General features: G+C 52.2%; 6 protein-coding genes across 7 annotated transcripts; 5 read left to right on the top strand and 1 right to left on the bottom strand.

Annotated features, from left to right (window-relative positions):
* Positions 1-77: 77 nt before the first annotated feature.
* On the top strand, positions 78-3,025 carry TUB1_2 (tubulin alpha chain). The gene is made up of 4 exons (XM_046091258.1): positions 78-555; positions 711-872; positions 946-2,359; positions 2,468-3,025. Exons 3-4 carry the CDS (start codon positions 1,509-1,511, stop codon positions 2,688-2,690), a joined length of 1,074 nt encoding a protein of 357 aa, XP_045947235.1. The 5' UTR covers positions 78-555; positions 711-872; positions 946-1,508; the 3' UTR covers positions 2,691-3,025.
* Position 3,026: 1 nt separating this feature from the next.
* Positions 3,027-7,786, top strand: LDX57_009529 (the record flags this gene model as incomplete). Of its 2 annotated transcripts, XM_046091259.1 has the most annotated exons (6): positions 3,027-3,521; positions 3,653-3,807; positions 3,907-4,030; positions 4,119-4,313; positions 4,379-7,677; positions 7,757-7,786. In XM_046091259.1, the coding sequence occupies exons 1-6, from the start codon at positions 3,509-3,511 to the stop codon at positions 7,784-7,786; spliced, it is 3,816 nt and encodes a 1,271-aa protein (XP_045947236.1). In that variant the 5' UTR covers positions 3,027-3,508. The 2 variants fall into 2 exon arrangements, with proteins under 2 accessions (XP_045947236.1, XP_045947237.1); XM_046091260.1 differs by having other exon boundaries at positions 3,027-4,030.
* An 847-nt stretch (positions 7,787-8,633) lies between these two features.
* On the bottom strand, positions 8,634-11,546 carry PMA1 (plasma-membrane proton-efflux P-type ATPase; the record flags this gene model as incomplete). Its single annotated transcript, XM_046091261.1, has 3 exons — positions 8,634-10,778; positions 10,827-11,057; positions 11,115-11,546. 3 exons carry the CDS (start codon positions 11,544-11,546, stop codon positions 8,634-8,636), a joined length of 2,808 nt encoding a protein of 935 aa, XP_045947238.1.
* Positions 11,547-13,165: 1,619 nt separating this feature from the next.
* Positions 13,166-15,365, top strand: LDX57_009531 (fungal specific transcription factor domain-containing protein; the record flags this gene model as incomplete). Its single annotated transcript, XM_046091262.1, has 4 exons — positions 13,166-13,493; positions 13,546-13,634; positions 13,688-14,292; positions 14,357-15,365. The coding sequence occupies 4 exons, from the start codon at positions 13,166-13,168 to the stop codon at positions 15,363-15,365; spliced, it is 2,031 nt and encodes a 676-aa protein (XP_045947239.1).
* Positions 15,366-15,868: 503 nt separating this feature from the next.
* On the top strand, positions 15,869-16,778 carry LDX57_009532 (putative haloalkanoic acid dehalogenase). The gene has a single exon (XM_046091263.1). The coding sequence runs from the start codon at positions 15,905-15,907 to the stop codon at positions 16,613-16,615; it is 711 nt and encodes a 236-aa protein (XP_045947240.1). The 5' UTR covers positions 15,869-15,904; the 3' UTR covers positions 16,616-16,778.
* On the top strand, positions 16,763-18,285 carry LDX57_009533 (TatD family hydrolase). The gene has a single exon (XM_046091264.1). It carries the CDS (start codon positions 17,311-17,313, stop codon positions 18,118-18,120), a length of 810 nt encoding a protein of 269 aa, XP_045947241.1. The 5' UTR covers positions 16,763-17,310; the 3' UTR covers positions 18,121-18,285.
* The last annotated feature ends 138 nt before the right edge of the window (positions 18,286-18,423 follow it).

The raw sequence follows: 18,423 nt of genomic DNA on the forward strand, positions 1-18,423 counted from the left end.
TGTAGCTCTAGACAGGCCCGTTAGATTCCAGCGAAGAAAAGATGGACGAGGGGTGCTCAAGGGAAAACAGTACTGACAGTGGATGATGCCCGTATCTCCCAGGGCAAAAGAGACAGTCGACGGGGACATTGCCGATCGTCGGTGACGTTCAGGCTCAGCAGACTGGCTTGCCGTGGTGAGTGACGAAGCAGATCCAGAATCCAGATCCCCCCATCCCACCGGATCTCCCAGACGCCCATGCCGTCATGCCGCACGTGACCGTCAAGCGACCGAGGAAAGTCGCTGAGTCAGCACCGCTCTGATCCGGCGGTCACGGGCGGGTGTCCACAAATCAGGACGAGCCCCAGACCGACGCGACCCAAAGAGGGAACGGCGAGTGACAGCGCATGAAGAGAGTGTCTTTGTTGTGTTGTTGAGGTAAACAGAATCATAACAAGAATAATTCGTTCCTGGTACGGCTTCACGGGACTATTTAGTATTTCTGTCTCTGGTCTGAACTGATCTGGTTCTTCTTTTTTCTTTTCCCCCCCTCCTCTACTATCCACTGTCTCCTGAGTGAGTAGTTCCCCCCCCCCAATTGTTGTTATTGCCTGCCCACCCGTTTGTTTTCCCTTTTCCTGACTAAGGCACTAAGGCCTGCCGGAAAGTAAACTAAGGCAACTAAGGCTAACCAACCAACCCCTGAACCTTCCTTCCTTTCCGTACAGCAGATCGTCTTGGGCACGTACACAACGAATTTTCCCACCGCCTCCCCTCCTTTCATCTCCCCCCTTCCACATTCCCATCTTCACCTCACATTTTTCTTTCTTAATTCTTGTTTCATCACCACTCAATTCGACCCGCCATCATGAGAGAAGTTATTAGTTTGAACGGTTGGTCCCTTCGATTTCCCTTGTTTTGGTTTTCTGGCCCTGGTGACTAACGTGTTTTTTTTCCTCGGTACAGTCGGTCAGGCTGGTTGCCAGATCGCCAACTCTTGCTGGGAGGTATGGGAAATTGAATCTCTAATCTTAGATTCTCGCGGAATGCACAATGCCTGCGGGGCATGACGTCGAGAGGAAACGGAATGAATCGATAAAAAAAATTGATGCTAATCGACTGTTGTGGTGTAGCTTTACTGCCTCGAGCACGGCATCCAGGTACGTGATTTTGGTTGGAAAAACGGCGACACCTCGCTACACCGGGATCGAAATCCAAGGAAACTGACCGCTGGTTACCATAGGCCGATGGTTACCTGACCGAAGAACGCAAGAGGGATGACCCCGACCACGGCTTCAGCACCTTCTTCTCCGAGACTGGTACGTTCTTTCCCTGTCTCGCTCGTATTTCGATGTTTCAATCAATTTTCATCAATTTGCATCAATTTGCAACCACTCTGACCGCCGTGATGGTATCAATTTCCAGGCCAGGGCAAATATGTTCCCCGTACCATCTACTGCGATCTGGAGCCCAACGTTGTCGATGAGGTCCGCACCGGCACCTACCGCAGCCTCTTCCACCCCGAGAACATGATCACTGGCAAGGAGGATGCCTCGAACAACTACGCCCGTGGTCACTACACCGTCGGCAAGGAGATGATCGACCAGGTTCTCGACAAGGTTCGCCGTGTGGCCGACAACTGTGCCGGTCTCCAGGGATTCCTGGTCTTCCACTCCTTCGGTGGTGGTACCGGTTCTGGTTTCGGTGCTCTGCTCATGGAGCGTCTCTCCGTCGACTACGGCAAGAAGTCCAAGCTGGAATTCTGCGTCTACCCTGCTCCCCAGAACGCCACCTCCGTTGTCGAGCCCTACAACTCCATCCTGACCACCCACACCACCCTGGAGCACTCCGACTGTTCCTTCATGGTCGACAACGAGGCTATCTACGACATCTGCCGCCGCAACCTGGGCATTGAGCGCCCCAGCTACGAAAACCTGAACCGTCTGATCGCTCAGGTCGTCTCGTCCATCACCGCCTCCCTGCGTTTCGATGGCTCCCTCAACGTGGATCTCAACGAGTTCCAGACCAACCTGGTCCCCTACCCCCGTATCCACTTCCCTCTGGTGGCCTACGCCCCCGTCATCTCCGCCGACAAGGCCTCGCACGAGTCCAACTCCGTCAGCGAGATCACCATGTCCTGCTTCGAGCCCAACAACCAGATGGTCAAGTGTGATCCCCGCAACGGCAAGTACATGGCCACCTGTCTGCTCTACCGCGGTGACGTTGTCCCCAAGGAGACCCACGCTGCCGTTGCCACCCTCAAGACCAAGCGTACCATCCAGTTCGTCGACTGGTGCCCTACCGGTTTCAAGATTGGTATCTGCTACCAGCCCCCTCAGCAGGTCCCCAACGGTGACCTCGCCAACCTCGACCGTGCTGTGTAAGTTACACCACCCTCCCATCTCCGCTTGGTTTCCTTCCTGAGTTGTCCTCTGTTGGGGAGGAGAGAGGAACAAGGATGAATTCATGAAGCTAACATACCTGATAGTTGCATGCTGTCCAACACCACTGCTATCTCCGAGGCCTGGTCCGCTCTCGACCACAAGTTCGATCTCATGTACTCGAAGCGTGCTTTCGTCCACTGGTACGTTGGTGAGGGTATGGAGGAGGGTGAATTCTCCGAGGCCCGTGAGGACCTGGCTGCCCTCGAGCGCGACTACGAGGAGGTTGCCAGCGACTCGCTGGAGGAGGTTGAGGAGGCCGAGTACTAAACCGGCACGGCCGTTTAGCCGCAACAAACCGGCTGATGGTGACGGACCACCTGGCTGGTCACCTTTCGTGGTTATTTCCCAATGGTTGGGACAATGGGGACCGGCATTGGCCCAGGCTGTCAGAGTGAGTTGCGCAACCGGTGTGGTTTGCAAATAGGAGAAATGCGTTGGCTTAGCACAGACTACTATGTTTTCTTTGATATATGTTTAATATCCCTGAAGCAGCGATGAATTTACCGCTCGTTCGCAAGACCAGATTTTTGCACTTAGAAAATTGTAATTCAGAAGTTTTGTTCGCTGGCTGGGCAGGTGGGATAAGAGAGGGCGATGGTTCTTTTTAACGTAGAGAAAGCGACTCGTGCGAGGCGGGATGGTGCAGTAAGGAGAGAAGGCAGCGAAGAGTCCAGCCAGCATGTGGAATCTGCCGGGGGAAACGGCGACAGGCCGACCCTCACCGCCCGCATGACGGACCCAACCGCTTCTCCCCTCGCCCAAAGCCTCCAACCCAACAGCTCGTCGCAAGCTCCAGGCAACTAATTCTTCCCCTGGCCGTCCCTCTTCTTCTCCTCCTGCACCCCATACTCATTCTCCTTTCTCGTTTCAATTTTCTGTGAGGGATTCGTCTCTTCTCTGCGGCACCCCCCATACTTCGTGTTCGCCCCCGTCCAGGAGCTAGCGCTTTGGCCATCCATGCCCGTGGCATCTTCTGGATAGAGTCGACTACCAGCCTGTCATTTCTACGAAAGAATCATTATTACGGGCAAGACAACCATACCTGAAAGGAGGGGAGGAGGATTGCCCCCCTCAGAGCTATAATCATGGCTGACAGTGGTGAGTCCTCTCTCGACAATGCCAGAGAGCCCCAGGTGGATAAGCTCTCAGGGGACGAACTACCCGGCCGGTCGGGATGGCGATGATGAAATCCACGGGACTGACGGATGCCGCCCCCTGAACTCCTACAGCACGACATCCCAACCTCAATTTGACGCCGGAGGAAAAACGGGTTTTCTACCAACTTTTTCAGGCTGCCGATACGACAAACCTAGGCGTCATCACCGGCGAAGTCGCCGTTCCGTTCTTCGAAAAGACCCAGCTAGCCCCGGAAACCCTCGGTTTGGTACGTGGATGGATTATTCCGTTGAGAGGACCTCGCCTCTTGAATGCGTCCTGCCCTGGAGCAGCTTTGGCTAACCGAGTGGTGATTCTGAACTTGTAGATATGGCAGATTGCGGACAGGGAGAACAGGGGTCTCCTGACACCCTCGGGCTTTGGCGTCGTGCTGCGATTAATCGGACATGCCCAAGCTGGTCGCGCACCGACGGATGAATTGGCACTACAACGTGAGTCGTTTTATCCGACGCTGCTGCCCGCGCCTGAACGGATTCCCTCCGGAAGATACATGACGTTAACCATGGTGTGACAACTTAGCCGCCCCTATACCTAGGTTCGATGGCATTGTAGTCGATCCTGCCGCCCCTGCCCCTGCGCGTGAAGCCGGTGCAACTAGCCCGCCCCCGGCCCCCGGAACACCAATTCGAGTTCCTCCGTTGAACCCGGAAGATGTTAATAAGTTCCTCTCCCTGTTCGAGAAATCAGATGTCTCCCGGACTGGAGTGATGCCAGGTGCGTATACTATCCGTCCTCGAGGAGGCTTAGAATCCGTCAACTAACTAGTCCTATGTCTCTAGGCGAGGCCGCAAAGCAAATCTTCGAACGTGCGAGACTTCCGAACGATATCCTGGGTAGAATATGGAACTTGGCCGATGTCAATCAACGGGGTGCTCTTGACGCGACCGAGTTTATCATCGCGATGCACCTTTTGACGTCTTATAAGGCGGGGGCGATGAGGGGCATCCCCCAAACCCTTCCGCCTGGTCTTTATGATGCTGCTGCTAGACGGGGCTCTGCGCGATCGTCCATCGGCTCGCGAGGCCTTGATGTCCCGCCGGTCCCGGCGATCCCAAAACAGTTTACTGGTCCTCAACGTACCCAGAGCCCTATCAACCGGCAACAATTCGGCTCTCCTCTTTCGGCCCAGTCGACCGGCGGCGACTGGCTGATCACTCCCCAGGAGAAGGTTCACTTCGACAGCGTGTTTGCGACGATCGACACGGCAAAAATTGGTATGGTCAGTGGTGATCAGGCCGTCGGATTCTTCATCAAGGCGCAGCTGCCCGACGAGACGCTGGCTCAAATTTGGGACCTCGCCGATATCGATGCAGACGGGCAGTTGACGAAAGACGAGTTCGCGGTGGCCATGTACCTCGTCCGACAACAGCGTAGTGGAAAGGATCCGCTTCCACAGACTCTGCCTCCGGCCCTCATTCCGCCCAGCATGCGCCGCCCCGGCTCTGGCTACATTGCTCCCGCTGCCGCTCCCGCTCCCGCTCCCAAGCAAGCCCCGGCGCCTGCTCCACCCCGCTCGGCCGCAGACGACCTGTTTGGCCTGGATTCGCTCTCGGCTCCCGCCCCTCCAGCAGCACCATCTCAGATCCCTCAGTCTACGGGGGGCTCAAACGTTCCGTTCCCCGTTCCTGCGTCGCCGACTTCCAGGGCGTCCCCGCCGAGTGCCTCGACCACGTTCAAGCCCTTTGTTCCCACATCCTCGTTCGGGCAAAGTATCCAGCCTCAGATGACGGGCGCTTCCGCCGGTGCGCCGCCGCCGGTTCGATCGCCTCCGCCGCCGTCCGATGACCTACTTGGCGACAATGACCCCGAGGAGTCCAGCAAACTGACGCAGGAAACCACGGAACTGGCGAACCTGTCTAACCAAATCGGCTCATTGGCAAATGAGATGCAGAATGTTCAAACAAAGCGCACGGTCGCCGAACAGGATATTTCGCAGACCTCTCAGCAGAAACGTGATTTCGAAACTCGACTCGCTCAAGCTCGGACAATGTATGAGCAGGAGGTGAAGAACTTCAAGGCTCTTGAAGAACGGCTGAATGCCTCCAGAACCGAGACCAACAAGCTACAGCAGGAATTCTCGTTGGTTGATGCAAGCAGACAGGATTTGCAGAACCAGTACGAACAGGTTTCCGCTGCATTGACCGCCGATCAGCAGGAGAATGCCAGCCTCAAGGAGAAGATTCGTCAAGCCAATGCGATAGTTGCGCAGCTGAAACCCGCACTGGAGAAGGCCCGCTCCGACGCACGGCAGCAGAAGGGTCTCGCTGCAATCAACAAAAAGCAGCTTGCCACCGTAGAGGGCGAACAAAGCAAGATCCAAGAAGAGATTGACGACCTCTCCAAGGAGCAACCTCAGGAGCCAGAGGAGCACCATGAGGCTCCGGTGAGTGCTCCTGCCCTCGCCAGCCCCGCCGCCTCGACAGCTAGCCAGAACACAAATCCCTTCTTCAAGCGCACCGCAACTGGCTCTAGCGAAGGTCAGCCGCTGTCGCCTCAAATGTCCAATGACCAGCAACGGGCGTTTGACAGTCTCTTTGGCCCGTCTTTTACCGCCCAGTCTCCGTCAAACGCGGCCACGCCGCCTCCCCCAACTTCATTCCGTGCTGATTCGCAGCCCACATCGGTCAGATCTACGTCGGGGACCCCGACTCCATCCGTCTCTCCGCCCCCATCTGCTGCAGGAGCCTTTTCAGAGCCACCAGCTCCGACTCAGTCTAGACAGCTGACGCCTAGCGGCCTTCCCTTTGGGGACTCACAGTCTGCCACGTCTTCGACCATGGTATCTCCCCCAGCTAGTAGATTTGGCGGACCGGACGCCTCCAGCATAGGGGCTGGCTCCCAAGCAGACACAAGCGACTCTGGACCCACACCTGTTGATGCCGCTCCTACCTCAGCCCCTACCTTTGATGATGTCGAGGACTCCAAATCCAAATTCCCCGAAGTTCCCGGTCTCAGTGATCAGCCAGTAGGAGACACTGCCTCGCCCGAGTCTAACAAGCCCGATGAAAAGGATCCAAGTTTCGATGAGCTATTCGGTGGTCCGGCACATCAGCGATCGACGTCTCAGAATAAGAATGACTTCGAAGAAGCATTCGCATCCATGAGACAAGGTAGCGGCCCAACTAAGACCAATGGTGCCCCCGAATCGGAGTTCCCGCCCATTCACGAGATCGATGACGACGATGACGATAGCACGGACAGCGAGTCACACATGGGCTTTGATGACAACTTCACCCCGGCGCAACCGGCACAGAGTCAGGTAGCAACCCAGGCAACTTCTGAGTCTCTTGAGCCCTCTCAGCTAGCGGCTTTCCCATCCCCAGGAGCCGCAACCAGCCCGGCTGAGCCTCCAGCGCCGGAGTCCCAGAAAAGCCCACCAAAATATGAAGAGAGCACGAAAGATCAACCCGAATCTGCAGCACCTGAATTCAATGGCCTCTTGCCGCACCGGGCGGACCCCACCGCTTTTCCCGATGCGCCTCACTCGGTAGAAACAGGTACAGGAGCACCGATCGTGGGCGGGGAGCCACAGGCCAAGGACACCGCAACGGCCGGTGACAAAAAAGCTAGCGCGCCAGATTTCGAGGCGGCTTTTGCCGGCCTCAATCTCGCGCCCGCCAAGGAGAGCGACGATGAAGATGACGACGAGTACGAGACACCGGGTCAGAAAAACAATGCCGATTTCGACTTCTCGTTCGATACCCCATCGCAACAGAAGCCCACTTCTCCCGGTGTTGGTGCCGGCCCCGCAAACCCTGCTTCCTCCGACTTCTTCAATTTCGATCCCCAGGCTACCTCGTCCCCTGGTGGCGCCGCTCCTTCGACCAGCCCCAATGCCGGGGCCAACGCACAATCCCACGACTGGGAAGCACTATTTGCACCCCTGGATAACGTTTCGACCCCCGGGGCTGGTGCCAACGGCGCTAAACCCACCTCCGATGAAAGCACCAAACCTCCAGGCTGGGCTCTCCAGACCGGCACCGAGGATGACCAATTCCTTCAACGTCTGACTGGCATGGGTTTCCCCCGCGAGGAGTCCCTAGCGGCGTTGGAGAAGTTCGATTACAATCTTGACAAGGTATGTTCCCCTCTTCGTCTCTTTCGAAGTGCCCCAACCACAGAAACTAGTTCAGATTGACTAACACATCGAAATCCAGGCGGTGGATCACTTGACATCCAAGTCATAATCCATGATTCTCAACCTACCACGATGGCCCTTTCCTATCGCTATTCTTTCATTTACCATTGCACATAGTTTCTCATTTCTTTCCCTTTATTTTCTTATCAACGTTGAGCCTCGCACTCGCTTGACCTCGTTTCCTTTATCTTTTCCACTTGACCCCCTTCTTTCTTCCCTTATGTACTCACTCGATTTGACCCTTTGCATATCTATCTCTATTGCTGCCATGTATATCCCCTCACCCCTGGTACTATTTCTCTCATCTACCTCTGTCATTGATTGACAGAGTGTTTGTTCCATGTACTCTACCTCCGACTACGAAACCCGGCGATAAAGAAGGGAAGGTTCTCCGCGAATGGAAGTACCTGGGAACACCTTTTTTCCTTGCCAGCTATTTAGTATCAGGACTAGTTTATAATGCACTACCTTAATCTATTGAGATGATCGGATTCCTATATCTTGTGATGGCGTTTGAAATCCACGGCTTTCCATATAGCAAACTTGATGGTTATTAGTACAAGAGTGTCTCATCGTCAATTATTAAGCGTGGGGAATGCTGATGTACGTATACAATGCTAATTCATGCTAGACCTTTCAAGCTGATTATTGTAACATAACATCACACAAAGCAAAGCAAAGAGACCGGGTGGAAATTAAGAAGTCTTCAAACCCCTCGATCGGCTGATAAGATATTTGCACGCATGTGGTCCAACTGCTTCGACATACCGTGTGCCTTTCATGCGCAGATTTAATGTGCATCAATCCCTGCGAGACCCCGATCTACTGTCCGTGCTCGTCAGCGAAGACTTTTCATGTTGTGACGATATTCGTTGCATTGACACCACTAGCGGGGATTAGCTTAGAGAGCCAAACCGTGTAGATCGAGGACGCTCCTTACTAAAGTCTTCTAGCTGGCGCTGCTTGATCGTGTGAGCTCGCGGGCTTTGACCATGCATGATGCGGTTGAAAGCAGTGGAGCCCTGCAGCAGATAATAAAGACCTCCCATGATGCAAAAGACGCCGAACGAGAACACCCAGATGCGCACCACCGCCACGATCGACGTCTGGCCGCCAACAAACCATCCAAAGATGCAAAAGAAACTCGCCACCAGGTCGACCACTAGAATAGCTCCGGCCAGCTGCCATGAAGGAATTGACGACCAGAACGGCCCCTCGGCCCGTGTGATGAATATAAGCCAGTTCTCCGTCAGAGAAATCTCCAAGAATAAGACTTCGTCTCGTTTCCCATAGTTTTGCACTATGCCTCCGTCCTCGCCCTCTTGAATCATAGTGGACAGCGCAACCCAAGTGCCGATGGCTAACACGATGCCGAGAAGAACAGACATGCCCCACAGCTTGGGAAGATTCCATTTCACCGGCGTCTTCGAATACGGTGCATTGTCATATGCAATTGCTAGTGTTGCGATGTCGGCGAAGATTGCAATGAATACCACCAGCTGCAGATTCAAGCTCTCGTTCATGATGGCGATCCACAGTCCTAGAAAGATCTCGAGGTGTAACGACAGGGCAATCCGATAAATCACGTAGGCGTGCATCCGATGGAAGATCTGGCGCGATGTCTTCAAAGCGTCAATGATGGCCGATAATCCCGGGGCCAGAAAGACAATATCTGCCGCAGACCGCGCTGCATCTGAGGAGCCTTCGACGGCAATGCCAGCGTCTGCCTTTTTGAGAGACGGGGCATCGTTGACCCCATCGCCCGTCATGGCCACCAAATACCCTCGCTGTTGTAGGATATCTACAGCGTTGTACTTGTGTTGTGGAAAGACCTCCGCAAACCCGTCCGCAGCCTCGACGAAATCATAGACCTCCGAACCGGACATGGTGGTGCCTTTTCCACCCAGGCCCAGCCGCTCCGCATTGTATACGTTGGTACCTAGCCCGAGCTGCCGGGACGTCTCTTTGGCAATTCCCACGGCGTCTCCAGTGAGCATCTTGATGGACAATCCCAGGGTCTTGGCTTCGTGGATAGTCTTTGCCGTATCATGCCGTGGAGGATCCGAGCAAGGCATGATGCCTAGGATTTCCCATTGGCCATGGCCGCGCTTGCGAGCCACACCAAGTGAGCGGAAACCACGCAAGGCGAATTCGGAGACTTTGTTCTTGTACGCCGCTTCAAGCTCGTTCGGGATAGGGTGATCCTTCTCCACTGTTCTCAACACGAAAAGAGGGGCTCCCTTGACGCAAATGATTCGCTCCCCTTGGGGTGACCGCACCACTGCTGTGACCTTCTTCGAAACGGGATTGAAGGGGTGGAATGCCAGTTTCTTATACTGAGTAAGAGCAGCTTTGGCTCTGGGGTATCCAGATAACGCGCGAATGAATGCTTTATCAATTGCATCCAAGCCTTTCTTTTTGCGCGAGGCGGCTAAGCAGGCAGTGAGCATGAGGTCCTCAGGGTCAACACCAGGTACAGTATAGGGCTCGGACAGGGAGAGTTTGTTTTTCGTCAGTGTGCCGGTTTTGTCGGAGCAAAGAATTTCAACACCGGCAAGAGACTCAATTGCAGATAGTCTTTGCACTATCGCTTTTCTTTTAGCTAAATAGGCAGCGCCAACAGCCATGGTGGTGGTCACCACAGCTGGCAAACCGACAGGCACACCGATCATTGTAATAGCCAAGGTAAATTCAAGAATGGTGATGATGCCGTTGGATCGATAGAAAGACGACACCCATACCACAAGCAGAGTCAAGACCACAAGGATCAACAAGACAATCCCAATGTCATTCAGGACTTCGGTGAAATGGCCTGTGCCAGAGGAGGCCGCATGAACCAATGCAGCAGCCCGTCCAACATAAGTGGAATCACCAATACCCGTGACCACAAGTCGTGCTGTCCCATGCTTTACGGCAGACGAGGCATAGCAGATATCATTCTCGTGCTTGTCAACCGCTAGAGATTCGCCGGTTATTCCAGACTGGTCCACTTGAAGAGCACTGCTTGACAGCACCCGTCCATCGGCAGCGATTATAGTTCCCTGCAACAAGTTAGCCTTGCAGTAATATAGCAGTTGATGATAACATACCTCTTCTATCTTCAAGATATCCCCCAAAACAACCTCCGAAGCATCGATCTCTGTCAGCGTGCCACCACGCAAAACGACAGCTTTTAGAGCCAGTGTTTTCTTCAACTCGTCCACAATAGAGCTTGCCTGAAATTCTTGAATGAAGCCAACAGTTGCATTGAGCACCAGCAGAGAACAGATGACTCCCAGATCCACCCAATCCTGCAGTCCAGCCGCCAAAACCGCCGCAGCCTGTGATTTCCGTTATTCAGCAATAAGAACAACATACTGAGCATCTAGCCAACCTACCTCCATGACAAACTGGACCGGGCCCACAAAGTAGGAGAGAAATTTCAGGAAGAGATTTTGCTTCTCCTCTTTCATTCGGTTCAATCCATATTTTCTTCGCCGTTGTGAAACTTCATCCTCATTCAAGCCAGTGTCTCTGTCTACCTCAGGGAGATCCCGAGATATGCCAGAAAGAGAGCATGCATCGTTCAGAACCGGTCCGTCCCCGTCGCTGTGGCCATCGAGTGATTGGAGTTCGTCAATAAGCGTGTCGATGTTCTCATCTTCGTCGTCATTGCTTTCTTCGTTGATGTCGGGTAAAGAGGCCTTCTCGTTCGTGATTGCGGCCGTTATCTCATCCTTGATCTCTTCAATCTCCAAGTCTTCTTGGTGGATCTTTGTCCTGTGGTCATGAGACACCCTTGAGGGAGCTGTCTTGGCTCGGGATAGCATAATGACAAAACCGTAGTAAATATGAAGTGAGAATTCTGGACGCTATAAGCTATAGGTAGATTCTGAAGGATGATCTAAGGCCAGGAGTAACACAGTCGCAAGGAAGGTGAAAAAGGTGAGACGTAGGTGAGGCAATCCATATGGTAGCCGGGGATCGGATAGGAAGGAGAGATGGTCAACGAGCTTGTACCGGCAACTGCTCTATTTAGAGTGCATTGACCGAAGGCAAATGTAATACTCTTGATAAATATTTCTTCAGTGATTTCTTTACTGGTCGGTCTCTCTCTCTCTCTCTCTCTGTGTGTGTGTGTGTGTGTGTGTAAGTATCCCCTATTTCGGCACCCATTCTTTCCGTGGCCACGCTGGAGTCGCCAGACTATAGGCATATTACAGGCGGTACATCTCCATATAGAAATTCCTGAGATATCATAATTCTAGACTCTACACCGCTTCCAGTATGTACGGCTAGAACATAGGTATAAAGGCCTGTGGAATAGAATCGAGAAAAAAGCATCACAAGAATATCTCATGTACTACACTCGGTATAGAGATGCCAAAGAGGAGGGACACGGATGATAGTTATGCTCCGTAGTTGCCCCAGATGTATTGATTAATGTAGGAAATTGAGATGCCCGGGTTGGCCCCGAAGTGGTCAAAAATGAATGAGTTGATTAAGATGGTTGAAGATACTTGAGATCATTAACTATTTGAAGACTAAAAACAGGCTGTTCTATCGTTAATTCTATATGATCTGCTAATCATGAGTATCATCTTTACTGGCGCAGCCAAAGCATTCGCAGCAACCTTTGTTCCACGTGAAGCACAGAAAGCTAGTATCATCTATGTCCGAATCAGTGCGTTCTCAGCTGCGAGCTCTGCTATTGAGGTGGCGGCATCTAATACGATAATTGCTTTGGATAAACCAGACGTTCCCCTTATGGTAAGCAATATCAAGGTCGTGGCCATGGCCAATTTTATAAAATATTCTGTTTAGCTTTTGTAGAATCTTGGAACTTGCCTTTAGCAAAGGTTTAGCTGATTGCCCGAAGCACCTACCTCTTCTACAAATAATACCTTCCTGCCACTGGGCATATATTGAGTTAGAGGTATCCTCCTACGTTATATTCACGATAGTAGAAAGTCATGAAGAGAGGAGGCTGGCCGGTCATTGTAGAAGTAAAAGTCAGGTAGGGCAACCATTCTCCCCCGATGTTGATGCCTCAGGCAGCAGTACCGTTATTTCCACCTTCGGCGTCCTGCGGCCTCTTCTTTTCCCGCGCTTCTCCCAACACTCCTGTCTCCATCCCCGCCAATCAGCCAACAATTGGGCCCCATGGACCAAGAACAACCTCAGCGGCGAGGTCGGCAGAGAAGGCCACGGGTTCCCGACTCATTGCGCAAAAGAGCTGCGCGAGCGTACGTCCTATGAATCCTCCTCTAGGTCCGCTTCCGCTGACTACGTCATCGGGTGATTATTCACAGTTGTCTTCCATGTCGACAGCATAAAGAGAAATGTATGGCTTCTAAATCTGCGAAGAGCGATATAACATGACACTAATGAAGACTTATCTAGGCCAAGGGGGCTTGCCTTGTGCACGCTGTCAGCAGTATAAAAGAACATGTCGGTTCGAGAGCACTCGACCGCCGACATCTCAGTCATCGGAAAGAGCCTCCCTACCAAGGTAATTATTGGCCTTCTTGAGGAACTCTATACTTCAGTGCTTACGTGCGCTAGCGAAACCGAAACATCAAACAGAGAGCAACAGATGCAGCGAATCATCCGGCATTTTATGGGCGACGTGTCGTTCACTAGCAGGAATCTACAAGAAATTGCAGATATGCTAGAGAAAGACCGTGACGACTCTAGATCTCACGATGCAGCCTTTTCAGATGAACCGGCTATGTCGGAAAGTTATTCACTCGAGCCATTATCCATGAGCATGATGTGTATGCGCACCTTTGTGGATTACAATTAGGTTGTGGCTGATAATTCTTCAAGATTACTCTGGCGAACTATCCCACTGGAACTTTTCCAAAGCGATTCGTCGCAGATTACAAAACCTTAATCATGGACGTGAGCAGCCGGATGCATGTCCCCCATACTCCGATTTCCCAGTAATCACCTGCTGACAGCGGCACAGGATTCGGAGACTACCAATGCCTTCTATCGGGCCACCAGTCTGCAATCATCTAATTCATTCGTCACGTCATCTAGGATATACTTTCCCCCTAGGGATGTGGCCGAGTTCCTGACGGACACATTTCTGCAGTTCGCACAGACCAATTATTTCTACTTCGACGAGACCACTTTTCGCCAGAAGATGGATTTTTATTATACTACTGACGGGACCTTCACAATCGAAGATACTGGTTGGATTTGCACGCTTCTTATGGCCTTTGCCATTGGAACCCAATTTGCCTATATGCAAACGATGCCAGCGCAGAACAAGCCTCCTTCGGAAGAGATACCAGACGACCATATTGGCCTAGAGCTTTACCGGTTCTCGTGCCGGCTGATTCCAGATCTGATCACTATCGCCTCAGTGGAAAGTGTCCAGGCATTTTTGCTTCTAGGGGCCTACACCCTCCCCATTGACACGTCAGGCCTGGCGTATACCTATTACGGACTTGCGATTAAAATGGCTATTCAGAATGGCATGCACCGCAAGTATTCCGGAGTCTCCCTAGACCCCATATCCATTGAATTGCGCAACCGTCTATGGTGGACTGCATATTCGTCAGAAAGGTACAAAATATCCGAATGGTGTTTGACCGGTGTCCGAACTTACGCTGACTGTTCCTACGTATAGCCGGATCAGTATACTGCATGGGCGACCTGTATCTGTATCGAGAGCCGACACTGATACCGATATTCCTACCGAGGTCATAGGCCTACCACCCTTTAACGGTGTTTCCAACATACCAAACATCATCGCCAATATCTATTTGACCAATCAACTAGGGAGACTAGCACGGGTTATTCTACGCCTGCGAAGATGCCCACGAACTAGGCAAACGACGCAACATCTCCAGGAATTACGGTCTGTCCGCACTGAGCTTTGTGACTGGTGGGCCTCATTGCCCAAGGAGGTTCATTGCCGGGATCTTAACCCGAAGGGGCCTCTGTTTCGCTGCAATGTGCATCTTGAGCTCACTTATACTACTGCTACCATATACATCGGTCGGCCGTTTCTCTTTTTGCAGCCAGAGCCGTCCACTCGGGAACCTACCAGTGACATTCGTACTGAAACGGCGAAGCTCCTATCGGACGATTGCATACAAGCCTGTCTTCGAATCATCGACCTTTGCCAGCTCTTGCAAGATTCTGTAGGCTTATCTCGAGTCTCGTACACAGAATTTAGCTCTTGTCGAGTAGCATTGTTGGCTCTCATTGCGCAGCGGCTCATTGATATTGATGATTCTTCTGGGAGGCTATGCAGTGCCATAACCCGAGGTATGACACTCATTAGACAAATATGTGCGGGGATCGAGTCGGCTCGTTCCGAGGTGGCTGTAATTGAGGCACTAGAGCGAGCTCGACTGCAACTCGACCGCCGTGGTAAGACAGAGCATGAATCTATGGCTTCAGACTCTGGTTATGATCAGTTTCAACGATGGGCCCAACTCTGGCGCGGGGAGCCCTTGACCTCTATCTCTCTTCCCGGACTTGAGCCAGAAAACGTCGATATCCCTTACACTTTGGACCATGACACTCCTTCATTTGATGGGTTCCTATCTTCTTTCCCTCAGGAACTGAATGCGTTTGCATCTATCCCTGTCTCCGATGAATTTGAATTGCCGACAGAGTGGCCGCGATGAACTGATTCCGGGGTTAGACAATTAGTTCAAGGGCTTATCTATATTCCAGACAGGCCCTCGGAACTACATTATCCGCGGTCAATGTAATCTGCTAATCACCTATTTGATTGTTCTGCAAGAGCGATTGATGGCTTGAATTGCCACAATGTAAGCTCTACGAAAAGAAACTTTTCTGTCGATAATACTCTTTTTGTCTTATATACTCTTCTGCAATGTAAATAACAGGCAGTCTTCTTTAGACAGAAGCATGAGGATGCGACTTTTGGAAGCCGAGCAACTACTACTGAGTATGGACGGATCATGTTCGAATTATTCACTAAATCCGGAAAGAGTCAATTCCACAAGGACTTGGAAACGCTTCATGATCAACACCGTGGTGTCTTGCAATTGAGTCCGGGAGGATCTCCGGCAGCTCGGGTACATGTACCCGAGTAGACTATTGCGGGGAGAGATATAAACCCCGCGCTGACAAGTCCATCGATATTCTTACCATTCAACGTTTTCACAATTTCTTTGCCTCATCGACTATTATCTTCAAGATGTCACAGCTCTCCGACTACCGCCTTCTCTGCTTCGATGTCTATGGCACTCTTATCGACTGGGAAAGCGGAGTACTGGCCGCGTTTGAGCCCACTCTCAAGAAGCATAACGCCCAGTTCTCACGCGAGCACCTCCTCAAAACATACTCTGAGCTCGAGAAGGCGCAGCAGACTCTGACCCCGGACCTTCCCTACTACCAACTCCTAGCCACCGTGCATCCCCAGTTGACCGAGCGGCTGGGTCTGAGCACACCCAGCGAGGAAGAAAGTCGCCTATTCGGCGAGTCTGTTGGACACTGGCCTGCCTTCCCGGATACGGTCGAGGCCCTGAAGCGGTTGGCAAAGCACTATAAGCTAGTGGTGCTCTCTAACGTCGACCGGGGGTCCTTTGGGAAGACGAACGCCGGCAGTCTGCAGGGTTTTCCGTTCGACCTCGTCATCACTGCGCAGGATGTTGGCTCGTATAAGCCAGACCTCCGCAACTTCCATCATATGTTACAAGCTGTCAAGACGCACTTCAGTGTGGAGCCAGAGCAGGTGCTGCAGACGGCGCAGAGCCAGTTTCATGACCACCACCCGGCCCGAAAGGTGGGCATCAAATCGGTCTGGATTGAGCGACCAGGTGCTGTGATGGGTAATCTGCCGGAGACGCTTTATGATTGGCGGTTTGATACCTTGGGAGATATGGCTGATGCTGTGGAGAAAGCTTAGGGGGACGGAATGTCAATGAACTTGGTTGATGGGGGTGTTTTGTTATGTTCTTGTTGCTGCTGCCCTTCCAATGAGCCCATCTGTTAAACCATAGAGTCAGTGGAGACTGCAATGAATTCGAATATCAAATTCTGATCTTTTCAGTAGATGGTAGATCTCGGTCTTAGGGCTTCCGGGTACATGTACCCGGCTCTACAAAAAGCGTCCGAAATTTGCTTCTCCGCTTCCGCTTCACAATAGAAATGCGTGTCGTTCAGTATCCACCTTTTGCCTCCGAAGTCCAAAACCAACTTGTCACTTGAAAAGCGAATTCCCAGTTACTTATTTCGCGCTTTATTCAACTAGCCGGCGAACCTGCACGGGGCTCACACTCGACAATCTGGCGTTCGCACGATCCTTGAACAGCCTGAAGGATCCACTTCGACTACTACTAGCCAACGCCAGACGACACCCCATCCATTCCTGCCGACAGAACAAACTACAATCCAATATGGCCCGACCATTCCGGTTTGCTGATGTATGTTTTTTGTCTCTCCGAATCGCTCTTCATCTCTAGTTGATATTGACTTCCGATACAGGTTGCCGTGACTTTCACCGCAGACCAATTCCAAGGCATCTACCGCGGCAAGAAGTACCATGAGTCTGATTTCCCGGAGGTGCTGAAACGCGCGCAAGACTATGGCTGCGAAAAGATCATGCTCACCACCATGACCCTTGCGGGCGCGCACCAGAACCTGGAAGTAGTAAGGGAGTTTCCGAACATGTGCACATTGACCTTAGGCGTGCATCCGTACCACGCGGGGGAGCTTTACGACGCGCCAGATGGAGAAGGAGGGAAAGATGCATTGAAGGCGCTCGAAGACCTCGGCCGGACACTTCTGGCCGAGGACCCGTCGCCGCTCGTCGCGTTCGGGGAAATCGGGCTCGACTATGAGTATCTGGACCGTGCGAATAAAGAATCGCAGAAGCGGGCTTTTCGCGATCAGCTCGAGATGGCGACGAGGTTTGAACTGCCGCTCTTCTTGCATGTGCGTGAATCGTGTGCCGATTTTGTGGATATCATCCGTCCGTACCTGTCGAGACTTCCGCGCGGAGGCCTGGTTCATTCGTTTACCGGCTCGAGGGAGGAGATGCATCAGCTGGTGGACCTGGGGTTGGATATTAGTGTGAATGGGGTTTGTTTTCGGACTGAGGAGCAATTGGATATGGTGCGCCATATTCCCTTGGAACGGTTGCATTTGGAAACCGATGCCCCTTGGTGCGAGGTGCTCGGCAACGATCCAAAAATCGCCCCGTATCTGGCAGATGCGAGACCGTTGCCGGCGTCTCGGAAACATAACAAGTTCGTGGCCGGCCAGATGGTCAAGACGCGCAATGAGAGCTGCACGATTGAACGAGTGGCCCTGGTTGTGGCTGGGTTGAAGGGCATTCCGGTGGAAGATGTGGCCAGGGCAGCGTGGGATAACAGCGTCCGGATGTTTGGGTTGGGCGTTCGTGAAGGTTAGGGCTGTAAAGAGAAAGATAGACGCTGAAATTAGAGTTCTTCATGTTGATATAGACACGGGCCTAAATACCGTTGTTTAGCTTGCCCTAGAATGTAGAAAATAGAATCCCTGGAATGATGGAACAAAAAGAAAAGCTGATTCCAGTTCCGGATCGATTTCGATCAGAGGTCACCTTGAGAAAAGTCGTATAGACGAAACTCCTTAAAACAAGGTTGAGAAAACAGGACAAGGCAACAAAATTGAGAGCGTAAAGGAAAGGGGTAATGTTTGCCTCAGACAAGACGTTATGCAAGATTAAGCAAA

Source organism: Aspergillus melleus, assembly GCF_016097325.1.
Source record: "Aspergillus melleus strain CBS 546.65 chromosome Unknown contig5, whole genome shotgun sequence".
Lineage (NCBI taxonomy): Eukaryota > Fungi > Ascomycota > Eurotiomycetes > Eurotiales > Aspergillaceae > Aspergillus > Aspergillus melleus.

Excerpts from the sequence above, each read along its gene's own strand:
- TUB1_2 (XM_046091258.1), top strand. The coding sequence starts at position 1,509 with ATGATCACTGGCAAGGAGGATGCCTCGAACAACTACGCCCGTGGTCAC. Across the intron at positions 2,360-2,467 it reads GCCAACCTCGACCGTGCTGT|TTGCATGCTGTCCAACACCA; the intron begins GTAAGTTACACC and ends CATACCTGATAG.
- LDX57_009532 (XM_046091263.1), top strand. The coding sequence starts at position 15,905 with ATGTCACAGCTCTCCGACTACCGCCTTCTCTGCTTCGATGTCTATGGC.
- LDX57_009533 (XM_046091264.1), top strand. The coding sequence starts at position 17,311 with ATGCTCACCACCATGACCCTTGCGGGCGCGCACCAGAACCTGGAAGTA.